Source organism: Erinaceus europaeus, chromosome 4, assembly GCF_950295315.1.
Source record: "Erinaceus europaeus chromosome 4, mEriEur2.1, whole genome shotgun sequence".
Classification (NCBI taxonomy): Eukaryota; Metazoa; Chordata; class Mammalia; order Eulipotyphla; family Erinaceidae; genus Erinaceus; species Erinaceus europaeus.
The window spans coordinates 62162197-62188994 of record NC_080165.1 but is presented as its reverse complement, the minus strand read 5'-3'; the positions used below and the strand labels follow the sequence as shown (position 1 = coordinate 62188994).

At 38.7% G+C, this 26798-nt stretch overlaps 1 protein-coding gene across 1 annotated transcript in view; it reads right to left on the bottom strand.

Annotated features, from left to right (window-relative positions):
- DNAH8 (dynein axonemal heavy chain 8) overlaps positions 1-26285 on the bottom strand; it is a 429487-nt gene extending 403202 nt beyond the window's left edge. The window contains exons 1-5 of the mRNA XM_060190815.1: positions 26229-26285; positions 14656-15116; positions 14410-14544; positions 9212-9296; positions 509-660 (exon numbers count right to left, since the gene is read on the bottom strand). Coding sequence (XP_060046798.1) covers positions 509-660; positions 9212-9296; positions 14410-14544; positions 14656-15072 — 789 coding nt within the window. The 5' untranslated portion in view covers positions 15073-15116; positions 26229-26285. The remainder of the gene's footprint in view (positions 1-508; positions 661-9211; positions 9297-14409; positions 14545-14655; positions 15117-26228) is intronic.
- Between the last annotated feature and the right edge of the window lie 513 nt (positions 26286-26798).

The window sequence follows — 26798 nt, the reverse complement described above, 5'->3', positions numbered from 1 at the left end:
GGAAAAAGTAAACTCTGTTATTTGCAACAGTGCATATGAACCTTGAGAGGTTTATATAAGGGAAATAATACCAATACTATATGATAGCTCTCATATGCAAGATCTGAAAGAAAAAAAGAATAAAAGAAAGAAACTGAACTCCTGAGAACAGAATAAAATTATAGTTACCAGGTCAGAGGAAATAGGGAAAATGGGAATTACTGGTCAATGAGTACAAACTTACAAGCTAAACAAGAATTGGGGATTTATAATCAACAACAATGCTTTATGTGCTTATGCATTTGAAAGTTGCTAAGAGGACAGATCAGAATACTTTCACACACACACAAAAACATGATAATAATGTTAGGTGTTAGTTAATGCTACAATGGTAATAATTTAATAATTTTGCAGTATACAAATTCATCAAAGTAACAGGCTACCTTAAATTTACATAGTGATACATATTAATTCTGTCTTAATAAAACTGGGAAAATGTTTATATATATTTGAAAAAAATTAAACATACCTCATAAATATTTTTAGCATTTATGGCCACATCATTACGACAGCGAACAAAAAAGACACACAGTCCTTTAACTTGTTCCGGGGCTGCATGATCTAAATATATTCTCATCATTTTTGCCCCTTTGGCTGCTCCAGCAATAGTTCGACCACACTCTGAAAATGAAAGTCGAGAAATTAGCACATGATCACACAAATGATGGAATGTGTGAAATTATACTACATCTTAAAACTTTGCTGCTTTTTTAAAAAGTATTTATTTGTTTGTTTGTTTGTTTATGTATTTATTTATGAGAGGGATAGGAGGAGAGAGAGAGAGAGAAGAGAGAGAGAGAAAAGAACCAGATAACTCTCTGGTGCATGTGCTGCCAAGGGTCAAACTCAGGATCTCATGCTTGGGAGTCAAGCACCTTAACCACTGTACCACTTCCAGACCACTGCTGCTTTATTTTTTTCTATTTTATTATATTATTTGCTTTATACTTTGATTTGTTTTATCCTAAGATGTTTTCAGTGAAATTATGGAATAGACTTTCTGTCCATGAAAACATAGCAATAATTGCAATTCCTATATTGAAACCTCCTCTGCTGCCTTTCCCTGGACTCTGCTTTTTTGGTCTCCTTGACATTGGCATCACACAAACTGTTCTATCTCATCCCACACCTTTTGCTTACCTAATTCTTATTTATCTTCCAAATCTCAAATGAAATGTCATGATTCAGGGAATCATTCACCAACCCCTTGGAAAAGATCCAGCACCAAACTTAACATTTAATCCTTTCTTGAACTAATCTCACTAAAAATTAATCATCTAATTATAAGCCTTTCTTTAATTATAAAAAAAGCTATTAAAATATGAAAATTATTTTAGATGACTGGTTGCAACATCAGTAAGCATGGATCAATAGTCTTCCCATTTATACTGCCTCCCTCATTATAGAAGAAAAATTGACTCCCTTTTTGTTAAAACCACTGTTAGAATACCCATTGTTTGCAGCTGAACACATTCCTGATTTACACAACAATAGGAGAATGATTTCTGAAAACTGCCATACAGTTTTCTTATGGAATACTACACAGCGATTTTATTTTATTTTTATTTCTTTATTGGGGAATTAATGGTTTACAGTTGACAGCAAAACATGATAGTTTGCACATATATAACATTTCCCAGTTTTTCCACATAACAATTCAACCCCCACTAGGTCCTCCTCTGCCATCATGTTCCAGGACCTGAACCCCGCCCCCACCCCAGTGTCTTTTACTTTGGTGCAATACACTAATTCCAGTCTAAGTTCTGCTTATACATAGCAATTTTAATGAGATCAATCTAGTAATGGAATAGGAGAATAAGTCTATGCTACATTGTTAAATGCAAAAAACAGCTCAAGAATAAAATGTATCATACGCTCAATTTTAAAAGAATAATAAGCACATGTTTTAATATGCAAATAAGAAATATATTTTTAATTTTTTAATTATATTTTTCTATTTACTGGATAGAGACAGCCAGAAATCAAAAGGAAAGGAGGTAATAGAGACAGACACCTACAACACTGCTTCACTACTCATAAAGTTTCCCCCCTGCAGGTTGAGATCAGGGGCTCGAACCCAGGTCCTTGCCCATTATAATATATGTGCTCAACCAGTTGTACCACCACCTGGCTCCCAAATAAATATTTACTAAGTTTACAAATGTATTAGTTTTGTAGACTGCAAAAATAATTATTAAAAATACTGTCCCTTGTTCAGATAGTTCTCTTTATGACAATTCTCCCAAAAAAAAAGTCATCCAAATCCACAAATCCACAGACTTAGCTTCAGAGAGATAAGCACTGAGACATTTTTTTTTTTCACCATGGAGCTTCGTGCCTCCATGATGACTCCACCACCACTCTTGGTAGTGAGATTTATTTATTATTTTTGGATACAGACAGAAACAAATTGACAGGAAAAGGGGAGACAGAAAGAGAAATCTACAGCAGTACTCCACTATCTTGTGGAGCTCCCTGCCTCAGGTAGGTAGGGACCAGGAGCTTGAACCCATGTCTTTGTGCTCGGTAATGTGTGTGCTCTACCAGGTGTGCCACTTTCTCACCTGAGACATTTCTTAGTGGAGCACAGAAGCTGCAAACAGCCCAAATTCTATAGCAGTAGCTGTTTTGAAAATAACTGTTACACTAGCCACAGGAAATGAAATGCAATGGCCCAAAGTTTAATGGCAAAAATTGATCTATTGGTAGGGAGACGATAATATTACCAAATTTTAATATAATTTAATATTTGAGTAATTTAATAGAATGTAATGTGAGAGGGCTGGTTGGTGGTGCACTATATTGCCATATGTAAGGACCAGGGTTCAAGTCCCCAGTCCCCACATGCTGGGGGCAGCTTCATGAGCACTAAAGCAGTAGTACTTCGGGTGCCTCTTTTTTTCTCTCCCTCTCTATCTTCCCCCTTCCATCTCAGTTTCTGTCTCTATCTAATAAACAAGTAAAAGTTTTAAAATATTTTATTAAATGTAATGTAAAAATAATGTGTAGAACCAAATCGCATTTTTATATCTATTACATTTACATATTACAAGTGAGATTCAATTCTACATATATATTACTATACATATATTGGATATGACATCTCCAATTCTATGCATACATTTATATATAACCATATACAGATACAACTATATATATATATATGTATGTATATGTAAGTCATAAATACAGGTATTACAGCCATTCTCATCTCTGACACAATAGATTTTAAATAAGTAATAAAAGATAGGCAAGGTCATTACATAATGATTAGAGGATCAATCAACCAAGAAGACTTAACAATTATCAACATCTATGTACCCAATGAGGGACCATCTAAATACATCAAGCACCTACTCAAAGAACTTCAAAAATACATCAATAGTAATATAATAATAGTGGGAGACTTTAACACCCCACTCTCACACCTAGACAGATCAACAAAGCACAGAATCAACAAAGAAACAAGAGAATTAAATGAAGAGATGGACAGATTAGACCTCTTGGACATTTTCAGAGTTCTTCACCCCCAAAAACTTGAATACACATTCTTTTCAAATCCACACAACACATACTCAAGGATAGACCACATGTTAGGCCACAAAGATAGCATAAACAAATTCAAGAGCATTGAAATCATCCCAAGTATCTTCTCAGACCACAGTGGAATAAAGCTAACATTTAACAACAGAAAATTACTAAAAGACACAGAATTTGGAAACTAAACAACATACTGCTTAAGAACCACTGGGTCAGAGCAACACTCAAGCAAATAATTCAAATGTTCCTGGAAACAAATGAAAATGAAGACACAAGCTACCAAAATATTTGGGACACAGCTAAAGCAGTATTGAGAGGGAAACTCTTAGCCATACAATAACATTAAACAACAAGAAAAAGCTCAAATAAACGACCTCACTGCACACCTTAAGGACTTAGAGGAAGAGGAACAAGGAACCCTAAAGCAACCAGAAGGACAGAAATCATTAAAATTAGAGCAGAAATAAACAACATAAAAAATAAGATAACCATACAAAAGATCAATGAAGCCAAATGTTGGCTCTTTGAAAAATTAAACAAGATTGACAAACCCCTAGCCAGACTCACTAAACAAAAAAGGGAGAAGACTCAAATTAATAGAATTATAAACGAAAGAGGAGATATTGCAACTGACACCACAGAAATCTAGAAAATCATGCCAAACTTCTATGAAGAACTATACGCCACCAAGCTAGAAAATCTGGAAGAAATGGAAGAATTCTTAGAAACATATGCCCTTCCAAAACTGAACCAAGAAGAATTACAAAACCTAAATGCACCAATCACAGACAAAGAAATCAAAACCGTTATTAAGAATCTCCCCAACAACAGAAGTCCTGGACCAGATGGCTTCACAAACGAATTCTACAAAACCTTGAGGAATCAGTTAATACCCATACTTCTAAAGCTTTTCCATAAGATCAAAGAAACAGGACATTCCCTTCCACCTTCTATGAAGTCAGTATCACCCTGATACCAAAAGCAGATAGAGACACAACAAAAAAGGAAAACTACAGACCAATATCTCTGGTGAACAGAGATGACAAAATATTAAACAAGATCTTGGCCAACTGGATACAGCAGTATATCAAAAAGATTGTTCATCACGACCAAATGGGATTCATCCCAGGAATGCAAGGCTGGTTCAACATATGTAAGTCAATCAATGTTATTCACCACATCAATAAAAGCAAAGCCAAAAACCACATGATTATTTCAACAGATGCAGAGAAAGCCTTTGACAAAATCCAACACCCATTCATGCTCAAAACTCTACAAAAAATGGGAATAGATGGGAAATTCCTCAAGATAGTGGAATCCATATATAGCAAACCTACAGCCAACATCATCTTCAATGGACAGAAGCCAAAAGCATTTCCGATCAGGGACTAGATAGGGCTGTCCACTATCACCATTACTCTTCCACATAGTATTGGAAGTTCTTGCTATAGCGATCAGGCAAGAGAAAGAAATCAAAGGAATACAGATTGGAAGGGAAGAAGTCAAGCTCTCACTATTTGCAGATGATATGATAGTATACATAAAAAACCTAAAGAATCCAGCATAAAACTACTGGAAATTATTAGGCAATATAGCAAGGTGTCAGGCTACAAAATCAATGTACAAAAATCAGTGGCATTTCTCTATGTAAACACTAAATCTGAAGAAGAAGACATCCAGAAATCACTCCCATTCACTGTTGCAACAAAATCTATAAAATACCTAGGAGTAAAGCTGACCAAAGAAGTGAAAGACTTGTATACTGAAAACTATGAGTCACTATTCAAGGAAATAGAAACTGATACCAAGAAATGGAAAGACATCCCATGCTCATGGAGCGGAAGAATAAATATCATCAAAATGATTATTCTCCCCAGAGCCATATACAAATTTAATGTGATACCCATCAAAGTTCCACCAAGCTTCTTTAAGAGAATAGAACAAAAACTACAATCATTTATCTGGAACCAGAAAACACCTAGAATTGCTAAAACCATCTTGAGGAAAAGAAACAGAAATGGAGGCACCACACTCCCAGATCTCAAACTATATTATAAGGCCATCATCATCATCAAAACAGCCTGGTACTAGAACAAAAATAGGCACACAGATCAGTGGAACAGAATTGAAAGCCCAGAACTAAACCCCCACACCTATGGACATCTAATCTTTGATAAGGGGGCCCAAAGTATTAAATGGAAGAAGGAGGCTCTCTTCAATAAATGGTGCTGGGAAAACTGGGTTGTAACATGCAGAAGAATGAAAATGAACCACCATATCTTACCAGAAACAAAAATCAACTCCAAATGGATCAAGGACCTGGATGTTAGACCAAAAACTATCAAATACCTAGAGGAAAACATTGGTGGAACACTTTCCCACCTACACCTCAAGGGCATCTTTGATGAAAAAACCCAATTGCAAGAAAGACTAAAGCAGAAACAAACTAATGGACTACATCAAATTGAAAAGCTTCTGCACAGCCAAAGAAACTATCACACAAACAAAGAGACCCCTCACAGAATGGGAGAATATCTTCACATGTCACACATCAGACAAGATACTACTCACCAAAATATACAAAGAGCTCAGCAAACTTAGCAACAAAAAAGGGATGCATTGGATCGACTTTCTTGTGGTGCATCCCGTGAGTACCCATTCATTGGGGAAACTGATGATCCTTCTTAGCCGACTGAATCCACATGGATCCCAGTCACTTTCAAAGCCAGCAACAAGCAGCTCCTGACAGCTTTCAACCTGACGCTGTTGACTGGCTACGAAGAAGGGCAAACGCTAGAAGAAGCAACAAAAAAGCAAATGACCCCATTCAAACATGGGCAGAGGATATGAACAAAACATTCATTTCAGAGGAGATCCAAAGGGAGCAGTCTGGAGAACTCTCACAAGGCTAGACATGGACCTTCCATATGACCCAGTAATTCCTCTCCTGGGGATATACCCCAAAGATTCCATAACACCCAACCAAAAAGAGGTGTGTACTCCTATGTTCATAGCAGCACAATTCATAATAGCTAAATCCTGGAAGGAACCCAGGTGCCCATCAACAGATGAGTGGCTGAGAAAGCTGTGGTATATATACACAGTGGAATACTATGCAGCTATTAAGAACAATGAACCCACTTTATCTGCCCATCTTGAACAGAGCTAGAAGGAATTATGTTAAGTGAGCTAAGTCAGAAAGACAAAGATGAGTATGGGATGATCCCACTCATCAACAGAAGTTGAGTAAGAACAACAGAAAGGGAAACTAAAACAGGATCTGATTAAATCAAGAGTAGGGCACCAAAGTAAAAACCCTGTGGTGAGGGGGAGGGTAGACATTCAGCTTCCCAGGGCGGCGGGGGGTGGGGGGGGTGGGAGGTGGGCGAGTGAGATGGGATACAGTCTTTTGGTGGTGGGAATGGTGTTTATGTACACTCCTATTAAAGTGTAGTCATATAAACCACTATTCAATTAATATGAGAGGGGAAAAATTGATTGTATGTCTAGAACTTCTTAAAACACAGACTGAGTCTTCTTAATACATAGGCTGAGTCTTTGATATGTTGACTCTCTCAAAAGCCTAGACAAGCGAGAACAGAAGCAACCAGCAGCACCGCTATATACAAGATGCTGGGTATTATACAACAAACCCTAACAAAGGGACTTTTCAAAGTTTACCCAATTACGAAATAATTTGATGATAACAATAACTATCCATTATCTTCTTGAACCCTAAGATAGCAGGAACCTCACTTTCCCACTATAGAGCCATATTTCCCCCAGTTCTGGAACCTTAGGGTGGGTCCCACTTTACTGCATGCTCTCTCAATTCATATCAAATAATATTGCATCCCCTGATCGCAACCTAATCAACGCAAAGAGTGCCACCCCAGCATGCTTCACTTCAGACTGTGTCCAGAGACTTTAGGAGTGGAATGACAACCCTTCAGCTTCATCACTCAGGTGAGACCTTTCCTTTCATAGTATTCTCTAATTCCATTCCAGGTGGTCCACTCCCCAATAAAGTCCCCAAACCTAGATATAGACCAGGTCCCCTGAGAAAGAGCATATGTTCATACATGTCCATAAACCAGGGAAAAACATATACATGAAAGCAGAAGTATACAAGAGTCTGCAGAGATTACCCCCCAAAACTTCATCTGCACTATTCCAGCCTTTAGGTCCATGATTGCTGAACAATTTGTTTGGCTTTGTACGTTAACTCTCTTTTCAGCCACCAGGTCCTGGATGCCAGCATGATGCCGAACAGATTTCCCTGGATTGACGACCCCACCAATATGTCCTGGAGCTCCACTTCCCCAGAGACCCACCCTACTAGGGAAAGAGAGAGGCAGACTGGGAGTATGGATTGACCAGTCAACGCCCATGGTCAGTGGGGAAGCAATTACAGCAGCCAGATCTTCCACCTTCTACAACCCACAACGACCCTGGGTCCATACTCCCAGAGGGATAGAGAATGGGAAAGCTATCAGTGGAGGGGAGAGGATATGGAGATAGGGTGATATTGTGTGGAGTTGTACCCCTCCTATCCTATGGTTTTGTTAATGTCTCCTTTCTTAAATAATAAATAAATAAATAAATAAAGGCAGGTATTATTTATATATCACAAGCAAGTGCATGTTCTTTCTCTCTCTATTCTCTCTACATATACCAAAGAAGTTATAAAGGAATAATTATCAAGGGCTTAATCACATTCCAAGTAAGTGGGGTTAGGAGTAGTTCTCTAACTGTAATTTGCCATTTAAAATTTTCAGCTATTGTCCAATTTTTAATGAGTTATACATGGATCTTATCTTCAGGATAAGAATTGTAAGAGACAGAAAATCTATAGAGCAAAGCTAGTCACAGAATGTGAGTTAGCACATTTTTTGAGCCCAGTCCAGTTAGGAGTAAGATAATAATGGATTTACTTGGCAGGAGTAAGTAGTATGAATTTCTGAGAAAGAATTTGATAATATAAATATTGGTTTTCAATGAAATACTAGAAATGAATGGTCATAACTACAGCAGCTGGGGAAGAAAGTGAGAAAGACAGTGAGAAAGAAAAGTGAGAAAGAAAGTGAGAAAGAAAAGTGAGAAAGAAAGTGAGGAAGAACATACTGAAGCTAAAATCCACAGAACTTAGAATACTTAAGTGCGCTTAAGACAAAAGGATGGTCCATGTGCCTGGTTACTAGGACAAAAGACCAACAACTTGTTTAAGTGTTAGTTAATTCTTTCATGAATAATTCAAACAGCAAAGAAAGCTAAGTATCTCAACTGATAGCAGCAATAGACACGAGGTGCAGCGCCAAAACCACAGAGACCAGTTGCTGAGTTCTCAGGTGGTTTCAAGATTATTACATTAGTCATCTGAAACCTGGTACAAAATGACTCCACCTCTATCAGGGAGCTAGCGATTAAATTCTAGGGACAATGTGTACATTCTCAGGAGAGATCAATGACATTATGGATATTTTTCTCCTTTATTCATTATAGTAGTGCTGTGAACATCTAGTAATTTTCCTTAAAAGTATAGGATTATCCAGGCTAAGAGAAGAGATGTGTTGTACATTAATAGTCATTAACTACTTGTTAACATATTAAACTTGTAAAAAAAAATCCTTACCAATACCAGGTACATCTCCTTCTTGGTACAAAAATTTCAGTGTCTTACAACCGTCTTTCATGAAAAAACGATTAAATGGTTCCAGCTGTTAAGTGAAAGAAAAAATTATCAGTCAAATGATTATGTCACCACAATTATATCAACCAAGTCCTGTGCTAGGCCATTTTATATAACTTAATTTTTTATCATGTGTTAGATAAAGAAAATGAGGCTTAAAACACAGAGGCAGGAGTCAGATCTGAACTAACAACAGCTCCAAAACTGCCAGGTTATGTAGGGTGAAGTATCTATCTGAACCTACATTGATGATAGTCATATCTATATCGTAACAAACACTAACATGTTCTGCCTCACAGAAACTAGGGGGAAAAGAGTGAGTCTAACTGGAGATATGTATAAAGAACTACCTCAAAGAGAAACTAACATCTGAGTAGGCAGGAGAGGGGGGCACAGAAAATATACCTTATAAACTACTTTGATCAAGAATTTAAGTAATTATGCTTTCAGCCTTCGTATTTTGACCTGTAAAGGTCAAACTAATGTGACAAAAATGGATTATAATAGCTTTCATATTCGTGAAAATGAAGTTCTTACTCATTTTTAAGTAAAACCTTTAAAAGTCACATTAAAAAAGACTAACATAGCATCATTTGGGAAATACAGTTATTATGGCACCTTCATCTAATCCCATTGATTCCATATAGAAATCTTACTCTTGGGCTGGCAAAGAGCTCACTTGGATCATGTGCTGCTTTGCCATGTGGGCAACCCAGGTTTGAGCCCAGCCCCCACTGCATTTCAGCAAGTTTCAGTGCTGTGATCTATTTTAAAAAATGAAAATGAAAAATAAACTGTCTTGGGGAATGCTTTTTCTTCTTCAATTACTGACCAGGTAGAGAAGGTCTGGCAAAGCTTTTCTTGAGCACAGTAGATCTTAAACTTTAGTATACATCAGAGAAGCACCTATGGTATTTTTGTTTTAAATATACAACCTGGGTCTGAGAATTTGCAATTCTAAACAATTCCAAGTAATACAGGTGTACTGATTTGGGAACCATATTTGAGAACCACCACTCTAGGTAATGAAACAGAGTCACAGAGATAGACATAATAGTTCTTGATTTTTAACCCTCTCATCTTAAGCATAAGTTTGACTCTTTCACATACTTAAAACCTGAAAGATTAAGGGTTGGGGGAAGAGCCAGCAGTGTGTCTAGCAGGTAGCTCACCTGCTAGAACACATCCATTACCACGAGCAAGAACCCAGGTTCATTGGTGCCCCATGCCACTTACTACATGAGTCCCTGCACAGGGGGAAGTTTCTTAAATTGTGGAGTGTTGCTGTAGCTTTTCTCCTTCTGTCTCTTATTTCTCACTCCCTTTCTGTCTTTTCGCCCTCTATTTACAGGAAAGAAAAAAATAATGGCCGCTGCTAAAAGTGAAAGTGTCCAGGGACCAAACCTTAGGGATAATTTTGGTAAAATAAATAAATAAATAAATAAATAAATAAATAAATAAATAAATAAATAATCTGGGGTCGGGCGGTGGCGCAGTGGGTTAAGTGCACGTGGCGCAAAGCACAAAGACCGGCGTAAGGATCCCGGTTTGAGCCCCAGCTCTCCACCTGCAGGGGAGTCACTTCACAGGCGGTGAAGCAGGTCTGCAGGTGTCTGTCTTTCTCTCCTCCTCTCTGTCTTCCCCTCCTCTCTCCATTTCTCTCTGTCCTATCCAACAACGAACATCAACAGTGGTAATAATAATAACCACAACGAGGCTACAACAACAAGGGCAACAAAAGGGGGAAAAAATGGCCTCCAGGAGCCGTGGATTCCTGGTGCAGGCACCGAGTCCAGCAATAACCCTGGAGGGAAAAAAAAATCTATCAATACAACTTCACAAATACTTTCTTGTAGTATCTGACTTGTATGACCTATACACTGAAAGTATACAAAGTCTTATAAGGCACATGTTCATAATAAAAAAATTTAAAAAACAAAAAAAAATTAAAAACCACAATAGCAGTGCAACAGAGTCTTCTTTTTAAACACAAAAGAGTTTGCAGGTATATGTCACCCCACTCTCTTGGCCAGCAGATTAGCCACTAAAAAAAGGCTTACCCCAAGAAGAAAATACCAATTCAGAAAGTCATTTTGCATATATTTTAAGAGTGTAGTTATCGGGAGTCTGGCGGTAGCTCAGCGGGTTAAGTGCACGTGGCGCAAAGCACAAAGTCCCCCGGCTTAAGGATCCTGGTTTGAGCCCTGGGCTCCCCACCTGCAGGGAAGTCGCTTCACAGGCAGTGAAGCCTGTCTACAGGTGTCTACCTTTCTCTCGCCCTCTCTGTCTTCCCCTCCTCCTCTCTCCATTTCTCTCTGTCCTATCTAACAATGATGACATCAACAACAATTTAAAAAAAGGGTAGTTATCATTTCTGCAGACACCCATTTTTCCCACCCCGTCCTAACAACTACCTCTTCTGATGGCTTAGCCAGGTCCCACATCTATACCTTTAACTTTGAAGAACTGCTGGGATTCCAATTAGAGTTAGCCAACCCATGGCTGCCAATTCTTAGGTGAAATATGGTTAATTGTCCATCTGCTTTACCCCTAGCCAAGTACAAGATAGGTACTATGGACAGGCTTGAATCTGGGTTTTCTGAAAGACACATTTTTAGAAACTGGCCTTTCCTTCATCTCACAGTCATCGACTCAGGGATGTGTACAGGGTTGTCCACTTACTTGCTAAAGAGACAAATAGCTAAGGGGGACTATGTTTCTCTTCAGAGAAGAGCCAAATAGTAGGCAAGAAAAGCCAATTGAGTATGGAAACAAAGTAATAAAAAAATAATCCAAAACAGCTTAGGAATGGCAAAGAGAATCTTCTCACTATTTGAGTGGTGTCATCCACACTTAGGCTACAGAACTTGTCAGTTCCAGAGAAAAATGAAAATGAAGAACCACTTGTTTAAAAAGTATTAAGTATTACAAGATATTAAGAACTTCAAGATGGTAGCAAGAGATCGTTAAAGTAAATTCATATTCATTCAATGATATACATAACCCACATGCCCATGAAGCCAGACTTAGCCACACCTTTACATTCTCACAGGGAGCCATACCCTGCCTTCTAGTTGCTTCTCCACCTTATTTTATGTACATATCTCTATGCATTTTTCTATCCTTTTCTATAAAAATAGTAAAGAGTCAGTGATCTCTCTGCATTGATCATACTACCCATAACACTGTAATAAGCTAAGGGAACGAGGGGGGGGGTGAAGGGCAACCCGTCCTATATAACAAAAACTATGCTGTGAGCCATTAACTCTCCAAATAAAATGATTTTAAAAATTAACATTCCTCTTCATAACATTGGAAGATACCAAGTTCTAAACTTGTACGAAGTCATGAAAGAAATGACGGGCTGACAATTTTCTAGAACAACACACTGCACCAAGCCAGAGAGTTGCTCTTCTACAAATCATTCTATAGAATATTGGCTCCTCAAGCAAGCTAAAAGGTTTTGTTCAAGTGTATTGGTCTCTATAAAATCAAGAGGTAAAGACAAAGATAATGATAATTTCCTCACAAAAATCACTCCACCCAATTTTCTCACCAGTGCATTCAGTGGGACAACTGACTCACCACCAGGAGGAATCTGCTCACTGACCTTACTACAGCTTCAACAAATTCCTACAGCTCATAACAAGCTTGAGAATTTTACTGAATGGTAAATTTATTAAAATTATTTTTTTAATGATATATTGATTGAAAAGTTCAAACTGGGACTAGTAGGAAGGAAGCTATGACACTACTTCTGAGAGCTACTAGGAAAGTCACAGCTTATCATTACTGTTAGGGTGAGCATATAAATTGACCATCCAAAACTGGGCCATTCTTAGAAGTAAGTAAAAGGACTTTCAATGAGTGTGCCTGGAAATAGACATAATTCGGGACTGTCTTTGGCACTCTTAAGACATATGGTTAGTTCTTTGTTCATTTCTGCTATATGTATACAACTGTCACTGAACCCCGACTTACATTTGTGAAGTCTGTTTTTCTATCCAGATGATGTGCATATGTAGTTCATCTAACCTTTATTTTCAAAATTTTAGAGTGGGGGAGCTAGCATAGTAGTTATACAAAAAAAAATTCATGCCTAAGGTTCTGAAGTCCCAGGTTCAATCCCCTACCTCACTATAAGTCAGGGCTCTGGTGAAAATACATATATTTTTTTCAAAATATTACTTTTCCTGTGCTTAACTCTCACTGTAACTTTAGAAATCATCTTGAGCTGCTAGCATTATGCCAACCAGACTTCCCTGGGCAGACAACCCCACCAATATGTCCTGGAGCCCCATTTTCCCAGAGCCCCACTGACTAGGGAAAGAGGCTAGGAGTATGGATCAACCTGTCAATGCCCATGTTCAGTGGGGAAGCAATTACAGAAGCCAGACCTTCCACCTTCTGCATCCCACAATGACCTAGGGTCCATACTCCCAGAGGGATAAAGAATAGGAAAGCTATCAGGGGAGGGGAAGGGATAGTGGTGAGAATCGTGTGGAATTGTACCCCTCTTATCCTATGGTCTTGTCAGTGAGTGTTTACATTTTATAAATTAAAAAAATAGTAATCTATGTAAAATTTTTAAAAATCACCGTAAGCTAGAATTTGTCTAATTCTAATTGTTAATTCTTTTCTTCCCTTCCTTCCCTAAGCAAACCTAACTAGAAGAGTCACTGACTACAACTATGTAAAATAAAATTTCTCCCTTCAGTAAAAGCCCAACCTCTTGGGGGAGGGGGTGCGTGGCTGAGCATTGGCGCAGCGGGTTAAGCGCACATGGCACCAAGCAAGGACCGGAATAAGGCACGGGGTTCGAGGCCCAGGCTCCCTACCTGCAGGGAGGTTGCTTCACAAGAAGTGAAGCAGGTCTGCAGGTGTCTGTCTTCCCCTCCTCTCTCGATTTCTCTCTATCCTATCCAACAACAACAATAGGAATAACAACAACGATAGACAACAAGGGCGACAAAAGGGGGAAAAAATAGCCTCCAGAAGCAATGGATTCATATCGCAGGCGATAACAGACAAAAAAAAAAAAAAAAAAAAAGCCCAACCTCTTCTTCCTAAATGTTGACAACAACTCATGTTTCATCATCATCTCAGAGAGTAATTGTTAAAAACTGATGACTTAAACTTACAGACGGACAATCCAAGATTAATTCTTCCACAGTTGCCAAGTCCAGGCCAAGCTGTTCTGATAGAATCTCAAATATATATTTGTAAGAAGGGTCGATTTTCATTTTGCGGTTTTCTCTTGCATCTCTAAATCTTGCCTGAAGAAAGAAAAATCACACGTAGAAACTGCGACCATAAGGAAAACCTAGCACAACATTTCATTTGAGACAAAAGTGAGGAGTATGGAAAAAAAAAAATTATAACAAAACCTGTTTTTCTTTCAGGGTCTCCTGGAGATTTGGAATGCCACTCATGCTCCGACGATATTTGGACGATTTACGGGAAGACTGAGAAAGGACATCGGAAACTGTTGACTGAGCTAGACGGAGACCAGGTCTGGTCCGAGATTTATGTGATCCATCCTCCTCTGAAACACTCAACTTTTCTTCAGAAGGGAGGAGATTCAGATAATCAGTAATAGAAGCACGAGGGCTCTTTTTAGGGGAATCTTGCGTGTCCCCTGGAGGAGGAGGAGCCCCATCCTCCGAAGAGGTTGGCAATTCAACCTCAGGGCGTGGGACCTCATCTCCAGGAAGCTCAGCCTCAGCTCCCCGAGGAGGGGGAGGGGCCTCTTCGGAAGAAAGAACATCTTTCTCCGAAGCAGTTGTAGTCTCTTCTTGGCTCATGTTATCCACTCTCTCCTGCAACCGACCACCTTACACTGTAAAACCTAGAATTATAAAATGTGTCTTTTAATACTGTACAATAAACTGTTAAAAGTTCATTCACTCCTCCCCTCAAAGCTGGATAAGTGGCTAAGTCTTCTATTTCTACTACACCATATTATCTAAAGAAACTAAGTTTGGGGGCTTTGCCACACATTACACCCTGGGTTCCTTTCCAGGCACCACATGATAACGCCACAGATAAGCACCAAGGGAACTTCATGGATGATGGAGCTGTGCTTTGGTGTCTTTCCCTCTCTATTATGCCACCCCCTAAAAAATACAGGCGAAAAATTGGCCTGGGAGGCAGCTCAGCAGAATTGTGCATGGATGAGGCCCTGGATTCATACTATAGCACCACATTAAAATTAAAATTTTATGGTGCTTTAGAGGGAGTTATTTGTGTTTTATAAGCCACTTTTATTTGTGATTGATAGTGGTTTTACAAGATTGTAACATTGCAGGATATAGTTCCATACCACATCTAGCATCAACAAACACACACACACACACACACACACACACACACACACCACCCTGGGTGCTTTTTCAAATGATTAATGCTCCACCTGATTATAACTGTAGAAGAATGCAGCTTTATGTATGCCCTATCCCATCATAATAACTACTGCAACTAATACCTGCCACATTCAGAAATGCAAAGGCTGGAAAACAGGTTGAGAATCACTGTACTAAAAGTCTGATGATCACTGCCATGATACTGACTCATTCAAGGGACCAAGAAAAGTCCTTTGGGATACCTTACAATTTACCAATCAAACTTGACTATTTCACCATCTCACCTACAAGAACATAACCCTAACCCTGCAAAACCATAAAGACCTGCTTGGCAGCCAAAATGAATATTCCAACTCCAAACTTGTGCTACAATGTGAATGTGATTATTTACTGAAGCAGTGGTAGCATATGAAATATAAAACAATCCAACCTGCCCAATCATAACAGTTCTAATCATAAAGAAGGGTTCTAGTTATCAAGAGCATATAACCATGAAATTAGCTGGCACCGATAGCACAAGATGTCTGCTACAGAAGTCAGAAATAGAAAAAAAAAAAACAAATTGTGAGATAATAATGAAGCCTCCATCAAAAGAAATAAGTTTTCAGGTGACTCAGCCAGTTGAGTACACATCTTACCAGGTTCAAGCCTCAAGGCACCCACCATATGAGAGGACCTTCAGGAGGGAAGCTCCTCAAGTGGTGTAGCAATACTGTGGCATCTCCCCTTCTCTCTGTGTGTATCTCTTTCTCTCACCCTCTATCTAGAATAGAGACAGGGAATTTTTTTCTGCTAAGGGTCATTTAGATATTTATAACATCATTTGGGCCATACAAACTAGCAACTTAAAAAATCAGAACTTATGAAATTTGAGTTCCACTTGCGGTTGCCCTGGCAGTGCCAGACGACATGATTTCATGACCTTTATCTGGCTCATGGGTTGGATGTTCTCTCTTCCCACTCTCCAGCCCCTGATTTAGAGAAAAAGAAAAAAATAAATACATAAAGTCCTCGAGAACAGTGGAGTCATGATGCAGTCACTCAGCCCCAGCAATAACAATGATGACAACAACAACAACAAAAAAAGTTTTTCAGGATATGACTAGATCCAGAAACCAGAATAAGAGCAAATACTTGAAGAACAATAACAACAAAATCTAAGGCAACTAATTTAAAGGAAGGAGAAGAAAAGATTTTCTAGTTAGAAATTCTGAGGACATTCTGGCACATACTGGACCCAAATAACTATTTATTTCTTATGGAGGGACATTAATAGTCCTGCATAAGACAGAGAGACAATTTGTCATCAAAAACTTACAGTTTCCCTAGATAACTGAAATGTTTTTCTTTGATATCCCAAGTTGGCCTAGTAAACAATAAAAATACCAAAGCAAATCTTTTTGTAAAGGTTCCTAATTTCCAAATTAAAGTCAAAAAAATTTTTTTCTACTAGAGCATTGCTCAGCTCTGGCTTATGGTTTTACTGAGGATTGAACCTGTAACCTCTTGAGCCTCAGGCACTAATACCTGTTTGCATAGTCATTATGCTATTTCCCCTACCCTACCAAATCTATTTTTAAACTACCAGCTAACCGGTTTACCCACACACCCTTAAGATGTGCATATAAGAACTACAGTTCCCAAATTGTAGGGAGTTTTTTTTCACTCCCTCTCTTCTCTCCTCTATAAATCCTGTTTTGTTTTTGTTTTGTTGTGTTTCTTCTTGATTCTGGGTCACAATCTATGTCTACCTTCTTCATATGCGAGTAAATCTGCTCAAGAAATAGCTAAAAATCTCCGTTATTACTTGAAATCACAAAGATCTGCGACACCTAGGAGTTGTGTGTGCATCTTGTCTTTTCACTTGAAATTGCACCAGAGGAGTTAATCATGCTATCTGTCAATATAATAACTCAAATACAAGTATGAGGATACATACTACTGAAGTAATTTCTATTGCCTGCTTATCAATCAGCTAAATCTCGTGTTTTGGAATTCTACAAATCAATTCAAGTTACTCGAAGTCAATCTGTATGATTTTTCTCAAAGGATATTAATAGACATGGTTGTCTTGGTTTCTGAAATAAAAGCAAAATTTACTTTAATTTAAAGATAATGGTAAAATACATATACTGGTTCAAGCCCCAGCTCCACACCTGCAGGGGAGTCGCTTCACAGGCGGTGAAGAAGGTCTGCAGGTAGGTCTTTCTCTCCCCCTCTCTGTCTTCCCCCCCTCTCTCCATTTCTCTCTGTCCTATCCAACAATGATGACATCAATAACAATAACTACAACAATAATGAAAACAAGGACAACAAAAGGGAAAATAAATATTTTTTAAAAAAATTTTAAATACATATACTGATTGAGCCCAGTAGGGCTAGAAAGTTTCTCTGTAGGCAACCAGTGCTCTTTTTACAGCTGCAGTTTTTTAAGACACTGAAATATCAGTTATTTATATCAGTAATGAAAGTTGAAAACTGAATCATGATATTTTGCTTAAGAAAACTGGGAATTATGCAATCAACCTTTTTTAAATAGAAATAGCATTCTATACAACAAATCTTAACAAGTTTGCCATAAAAAAAATAGCTATTTCCTGATCCTAATGGTTACTATTTTTTATGTGGTAACACAGATTAAATGTACTGAAAATAGTATTAACCAACACACATCATTCCCTCTAGAGTCCAGATAGTTGAGATTCTTATGGCACATAACTTCAGAAGTAGAAAAACTTAGACATCACTGAGGGCCAGAAAGTAGCTTACCCAGTACAGTATACACTTTACCCTGCATGAGGATGTAGAGTCAAGCTCCGTGCTCAAGGGGAAGCTTCACAAGTAGTGAAGCATTACTATAATATCTCCCTCCTCTATATATCTCATACCCATTCTCCCTCCCTGTTCCTAACTACCTGTGATTGAAAGGAAAAAGAAAAATATGTGAGGAGTCAGGCAAGTGCAGACCCAAACTCTTTCAAAACCCCCAGCATAAAAAAATGAATCCACAGATTATAGGTCTTACTCAATTACACAGATCACACATATTGCTGCCCTACTTTAAACCCTCCTCCAGCACCATGTACAAACTCCTGTGTCCTTCAGGGAATCTCCTGACTGGTTCCAATCTCTTTCTCCATTTTTTGTTTGTTTGTTTGTTTTTTTCTACCACCTATAGTCACAGAAGCTTTAGCAATTAATTTCTGAAACAAGCACTGTTCTATTACAACTGGGAGATACTTTACTGGTTCTCTATGCCCCGGCTTTTGGGAGTGCCATCAGTTACTGGACAGTTTGTGCGACTGCCGACACACTTGTTGAAGTCACAAACTGGCTTCTGTGTTATATAAGATATGTTTCACTTCTACCTAGAGCTATCACTGGGATTACAGTTACTTAAAGTGCTTAGTGCATCAAGTCAGAAGCTAATATAAGTAGGTACTAAGAGCAGACACTTACACTTCCAGAAGCAAGTTCTGTTACTGGAAGTTGCTAGGAATGGAACCCTCTTGGAGTTCCACTATCCAGACATTGACTGTATCCTGAAACTACAACCTCAGAAAGAGAATTTAGAATGGTCTGTAAGAGAGGCAATCTTTCACAGACTAGATCTATAGACCTTGAGAAAATGCCTTGTTCTTATCCTTTTGAGACCTCTATTGAGACTTCAACCTGACTGCAGCCCAAGCTTAAAGTTTTCAGATGTGTGACCTCTTGTCTGCACCTTATAAAAGATTTGGGCTATAGAATCTATAGATAGAGCTGGGCCACAGATGAGGGGTCAGAGATGAGACTTTCAGGGAAAACTTAAGTATGGAACATTCTCAGAACAGAAGGCAACTACTGAAGATCTCCCCCTCAGTTCAAATACCAACAGCCCCTACAGAGGCTCAAATTAGTAGCAGTAAACAATGGTCCTCATGGCCTTGGCCTCTATTCTGCGCTGGCACTACAGTTCTGGTCATCAAAACAGGTGCAGGGAAGTCAGTCTAGAAAAAATCAGACACCAATGTATCATAGATAAGCAATTTAGCATTATGCCCTGCAACTTTCTGTGCAAGGTCTATATATCAAAGTTTTGGGGAAAACTATTTAGTTCAACCCACAAAAATAATTATATTATTTCAAACCAATTGAAGAGGAAGAAAGATATACCACAAACAATGAAACAAAACATAAGTCCAGGGAAAAATTCAAGTGCAACAAAATTAGATAACATACTCGAAGAGTTCAAAACAATAGTTTTGACAATGTTTTCCAAATAAAAATAACCAATAACAAAAAACAATAATCACAAAAGGGGACAGAAATGACCTACAGGGATGTGGAGGTTACACAGGCTCCTACGCTGAATATTGGCCCCAGATCAAATCGATGGGGCTTACAGTCAACAATATTTATATAATTTTCCCATATTTGGGAGCTACTTTCTTCCCTTATCCAGCTTTCTAGCCCTTTTTCCAGCTATGACATCATCTCCCCGAACAATAACTTAGGTCCACATGCATATCAGATATCAGGCTCAGGCAAAAACTAATAAAATCATGGGCCCTTTGGAATATACCTAAAATAGACTTTCTAGCTATTTCCAAAACAGAAACCCCAAATATTCATCTGCAATATTCCAGCCTTTAGGTTCATGATTAATCAACAATTTGTATGGCTTTATATCTTAACTCTTTTTCAGCCACCAGGTTCCAGATGCTACCATGATGCCAACTTGACTTCCCTGAGCAGACAACCCCACCAACATGTCCTGGAGCTCTGCTTCCTCTGAGCCCTGCCGAGAGACAGGCTAGGAGTATGGATCAACCAGTCAATGCCCATGTTCATCAGGGAAACAATTACAGAAACCAGACCTTCTACCTTCTGCACCCATAGTGACCCAGGGTCTACACTTCCCGGGGGTTAAAAATAGGAAAGATATCAAGGGAGGGGATGGGATACGAAGCTCTGGTGGTGGGAATTGTACCCCTCTTATGCTATGGTCTTGTCAGTATTTCCATTTTATAAATAAATACATTTAAAAAAAATAATCACAAAAGGGGATAGAAATGTTAAAAAAAAAAAACTCTCAACAAAATAACACAGCTGGGGCTGGGCAGTGGTACAACCAGTTAAGCACACAAATTACCAAGTACAAGGACCCATGCAAGAATCCAGCCCCCAGCTTCCCACCTGCAGGGGGGATGCTTCACAAGCAGTGAAGCAGATCTGTAAGTGTCTGTCTTTCTATCTCCCTCACCTCTCTCAGTTTCCCTCTATCCTATTCAATAAAATGAAAAAAAAAAATGGCCATAAGAAGCAATGGATTTCTTTTTAATATTTATTTTTTATTTATTCCTTTTTATTGCCCTTGTTGTTTTATTGTTGTAGTTATTATTGTTGTTGTTGATGATGCCATTATTGTTGGATAGGACAGAGAGAAATGGAGAGAGGAGGGAAAGAGAGAGGGGGAGAGAAAGATAGACACCTGCAGACCTGCTTCATGGCTTGTGAAGCGACTCCCCTGCAGGTGGGGAGCCAAGGGCTGGAACCGGGATCCTTACACCACCTTTGCACCACCTGCACTTAACCCACTGCGTTACCGCCCAACTCCCAGAGTAGTGGATTCTTAGTGTCATCTCAGAACCCCATATGATAAGCCTGAAGGCAAAAAAAATTGGTCCATAGTCCCAGAGGGCTAAATGTTATGGAATGATAACCAAAGGGCTCTGAAAAATAAAGTACATAATAGTTCCATAGCTTTAATTGAAAATATAATAATAGAGAAATATAGATATGTAGATATAGATCTATGGTGATAGATATAAAGTTAACCCATTATCTGTAACCTACTGCAGTTTCCAATGGAGGGACTGGGGACACAGAACTCTGGAGATGGGAAATTGTGTGTACTTAAATCCCTATTATAATCTTGTAAATCAGTATTAAATCACTAATATTTTTTAATTTAAAAATAAGCTGTTGGGAGTCGTGCGTAGCACAGCGTGTTAAGCACACCCGGCGCAAAGAGCAAGGATAAACTTAAGGATCCCTGTTCGAGCCCCAGCTCCCCACCTGCAAGGGAGTCGCTTCACAGGCGGTGAAGCAGATCTGCAGGTGTCTCTCTTTCTCTCCCCCTCTCTGTATTCCCCTCCTCTCTCCATTTATCTCTGTACTATCCAACAACAATGATAGCAACAACAATAAACAAGGGCAGCAAAAGGGAAAATAAATAAATATATAAAAAATAATAAGCTGTTAACATAACTATTAAAAAAATCTCCTATGTATATGAATTTTGAGTCTCACCTGCAATTGCCTTGTCAGGGCCAGACCAAATGATTTGTCAACTTATAGGGCTCCTGGGATGGATGCTCCCTAACCCAAGTTAAGAGAAAATTGAAACCTGTATAAGATAGCTCTTACAAAATTATCCTCAAATTTTTCAGCAGAAAATTTGAATAAAGGAATGACATAATATATTTAAATAACTGAAAGAAAAATTCTTTCAACCTAGAGTACTCTACCCTGTCAGCTTAACACTCAGAATTGAAGAAGGGAAAAAGAACTTTATAGGTAAACAAAAAAATAAAGCATTATAATCAAGCTGAATTTTCAAAAAAAATATTAAAGAGAGTCATATAAAATAAAAACTAACCCACCACTTCAAATAAGAAAGACATCAAAAAGATCCAGCATTTAAAAGGAGAAAAGTAAAGATGTTCAAGATAAACACGCAAAGATAAAACTTTACACATAAAGCTCAGGGTATTCTTAAAACAAAAAACTACAGAAGAAAAACATGAAATTGAAACATATCACAAAAAGAAGATGTCATGGCACAAGAAAAATTTAAGGGGAAAAAAAAACTAAGGGGAAGAACTAAGAGAAAACTAAGGGATATAGACTAAAAAAAAAGTCCCTAGTAAAACTGCAGTTAATGTTCATATTTTAGTAATCACCCTAAATGTTAGTGGTCTAAATTCATCTATTAGAAGGTATAAAGTAGGGGCTATGGAGATAGCATAATGATTATGTACAAAGACCTTCATGCGTGAAGCACCAAAGGTCCCAGGTTCAATCCCCAGCACCACCATAGGCCAGAATTGAGAAGAGCACTGGTAAAACAGACAAACAAGATGAAGAAAAAGGCATATAGTTACTCAGTGGATCATAATCCAACATTTTATAGTCTACAGGAAATTAATCTTAGTTCTCAAGACAAAACAGATTCAAAGTTAGGTTGGATAATGATTTTACAAGCAAATAGAAACAAACAAAAAAAGACAAGTGTACCATACTTCTAATCAGATAAGACAGAGTTATAGTAAAAAAAAAAAAGTTAATAGAAATGGATATTATATGATTAAGTGCTTAAAGTAATAAGAAGATATTATACCTATTAATATATGCATACTAAATAATGGAGCACCTAAACACATAAAGCAGTAATTAATAGGATAATAATATAATATGGCCTCATCGATGTGTCCTAGAACCCAGCCTTCCCAGAGCCCTGGGGGCAACTAGGGGGCAGCAGGAAAGACAGCCTGGGACTGTGGATCAGCCTGCCAGCGCCAATGTTCAGCAGAGAGGCAATTGCAGAGGTTGGACCTTCCACCTTCTGCACCCCATAATGATCCTGGGTCCATGCTCCCAAAGGGATGAAGGGGGGGATTTCTGGAAAGGAGGTGGGATACAGAGCTCTGATGGAGGGAAATTGTGTGGAATTGTACCCTTCTTATCCTATAGTCTTGTCAATATTTCCATTTTATAGGTAGATTGATAAAGAACAAAAAGAATAATGATATAACAAGAGCAGGGGATTTTAACACCCCATTCACAACCACAGGTGCCCTAATAACAAATTAAACCACATGGGCTTAGTAGACATTTATAGAAGATTTCATCCAAAAAACAAATAAATTTACTTTTTTTTCCAAATACACATGAAACATTCTCAAAGACAGACCATATATTGAAACATAAACCAATGGTCCATAAACTTGTAAGACTGAAAAATTGATCTATAAGGAAACTGAAGTGCCAACAGTTACTGTGACTGACCTTTTCCAGATATAAAGAGAGATACAGAGCATAGGGGTAGATAGCATAATAGTTATGCAAAGAGACTCTCATGTCTGAGGCTCCCAAGTTCCAGGTTCAATCCCCACACCACCATATGCAAGAGCAGAGTAGTGCTCTGGTGAAAGAAAAAAAAAAAGTGCAGAAAGAAAGACACCACAGCATAGAAGCTTCCTCCAAAGTAAGCACACTATTCAGGTGAGCTAGTTTGCCAATCCTAAAATTCACATTTTAAAATGTTTAGTTAGGGTGCAAGGACATAGCATAATGGTTATGCAGAACTTTCCTATCTGAGGCTCTGAGGTCCCAGGTTTTATCCCTGGCACCACCATAAGCCAGAGTAGTGCACTGGTAAAATAATAAACAAAAATAAAAATGTTTAATAACATTTTCTGATTGTTTCTTATAATATGCAATTACATTTTTTTAAATAATTGTTTTTTTTAAGATATTATTTATTTATTAATGAGAAAGATAGGAGGAGAGAGAGAGAAAGAACCAGACATCACTCTGGTACATGCGCTGCCAGGGATTGAACTCAGGACCTCATGCTTGAGAGTCCGATGCTTTATCCACTGCACCACCTCCTGGACCACAATATGCAATTATATTTAACTGCATAAATTATAATCAATAGTTCAGATTTAATAAAACATGTTTCCCAGAAAAAAATACAATGAACTATTAATAATTATCACCTTGTGTGAGAAAGCCTAGAGAAAGGAAGTAAAGGAAAAATTGTATTTTTCTTTTTTTTAAATTATCTTTATTTATTTTTTGGATAGAAACAGCCAGAAATCAAGAAGAAAGGGGGAGATAGAGAAGGAGAGAGACAGAGAGACACCTGCAGCCCTGCTCCACCACTTGTGAAGCTTTCCCCCTGCAGGTGAGGACTGGGGGCTTGAACCCAGGTCCTTGCCCACTGTAACATGTGCACTCAAACCCGGCCCAGAATTGTATTATTCAATGTTATGATTTTCTGTATAGTTCTTTTAAAATGTAATTATGTATTATGTACATATTGTATTTGTTTTTACATGTGTGTATAAAGTATTGTATTTATATTTTCTCCTTTATTTCTTTTATATGCTATCTATAGTATTCTAATCAGAGAGAGAGAGAAAATACAGAGAAAGAGACCAAAGCACAGCTCAGCTCTACCCTATGACATGCCAAAGACTGAACCTGAGATTTCAAAGCCTTAGGCACGAAAGTCTTTTACATAAACACTGTGTATTTCATCCTCTCCTCTATATCTTAGGATATAAAATTTAGAATTTAAATATGACCCCTACCCCCACTTCTCCACCTCTTGAATTTTAGGATTTAACAAAACTATCTCTTGAACAGTTACTCCAAGAATTTTTCTGGCTATAAAATCTCAGGGTGAATGTGGTATGAACCTTTGTTCATAGGATCTGTAGGGTGACACACCAGGTAGAATGCACACTCTGGTTCAATCTATGTGTCTTCAAATGCAGGGAGAAAGCTCTAGGAGTGGTGAAGTAGTGTTACAGGTCTCTCTCTCTTTCTCCCTCTGTTTTCTCCTCCCTTCATCCTCAAATTGTCCCAAATAAATAAGTGGCCACCTCGAGCAGTAAAGCCTCTGCCATAATATTGGTGGCCCTAGAAATAACTTTTCAAAATCACTTATGCAATACTTCCCTTCTCTCCAATACCATTATCACAACTTGCTGCTGCCTGCAATAATTTTAAATAAGCACACATACCTTCTCCTTAAATTCATTTTTGCAGGTTCATTGGACAGCTCACAAAGTCAATCCTAGTCATTTTCAAAAGCAATAGGCCCTAACTCTTCTCCGTGTGTATAAATCCCAAAGTGTGCAAATTGCATACCTATGTGCTAAGCATACAACCACTTCATTCACACCGCTTCTTCTTGTGCCCATTCAGGTAGCCTGACGCTACATGGATGTACTAGTTCATTCATGATGACATGTTTGGCCTCTGTGGATTCTTATACAAATAAGTTCCTCTAATTAACACGTACAGATGGGAAGAAACAGACTGTTAAAATACACAGTATTGTACATCCTCCATTCTTTCCGTACCCCGTAAGTGAATTAATAGAGAGTTAAAAGTAACCTGAAGAAAGAGGTGCTTATGGAAAAAAAAAACTGACAGAGAAAATGCATTTGAATGGGAGTGAAGAAAAGTTGCGGGATGGAAGGAGAGAGGAGCAATCTTGACAGAAGGTAGGAGAGTGGGATACAAAGTAGAGAGTGCTTGAATAAAAATGGTGAAGTCCATGCTTGAGACTTCCTGAGTGTTTTACTTGTAATTTTTTTTTAAAGTGAGTGTGGGGTACAAAATTACAGGTTGCCCCAGTGAAAAGACTGGGAATACTAAGAGCTGAGTTTTTGTAGCCGGTTGCCAGGATGAGTTGATGATATCTGAATACTGGCACCTACTCAAGTCCTCCCCCCCCAAAAAAAGAAAGGAAAACGGGCTCTGGGGCTGGAGCCAGAGGCCTGGTGCCCCCAATTTGTCCTTGACCGCGCACTCACCCAGCGGGGGCGGCAGCTCACCCTGCCCGGCTCTGAGCTGCTGCTGCCAGCAGAGCTGCTCAGGGTCTCTGCGGTCACCGAGGCTCGGCCGTTGGGGGGTCGGAGGGTTAGCTCTGGATGCCCCGCGCGGATGCTCTGGACGCTGGTCCCCGAAGGGTGTGGGCTGCAAACTGCGGGGTGCGAGGTTTCTGCTGGAGGTGTTTGGGCCTGTAGCCCGGCCCCACCTCACCCCACCCAAAATCCCCACCCAGCCCAAGATCAGGGCATCTAGGGGTCACAGGGTTACAAGGACCTAAGAAGTTTAAGTATTGGGGTCAACTGAAGGCAAATCTCTCTCTCTCCACCATCTCTCTCTCTCTCTCCCTCTCTCTCTCTCTCTCTCTCCCTCTCTCTCTCTCCCTCTCCCCTTCCCCTTCTTTATCTCCCCCCCTCCAATCTTATTGAAGGGCTAATGGTATATACGTTTACACATGGTTATGATTTCTCATTTCCCATAAGCAGGTGTCTGTAAAACACTTTTACCTCCAGTTAGGTCCTTGTCCATCATCATATGCCAGGGCAGTTTTCTAG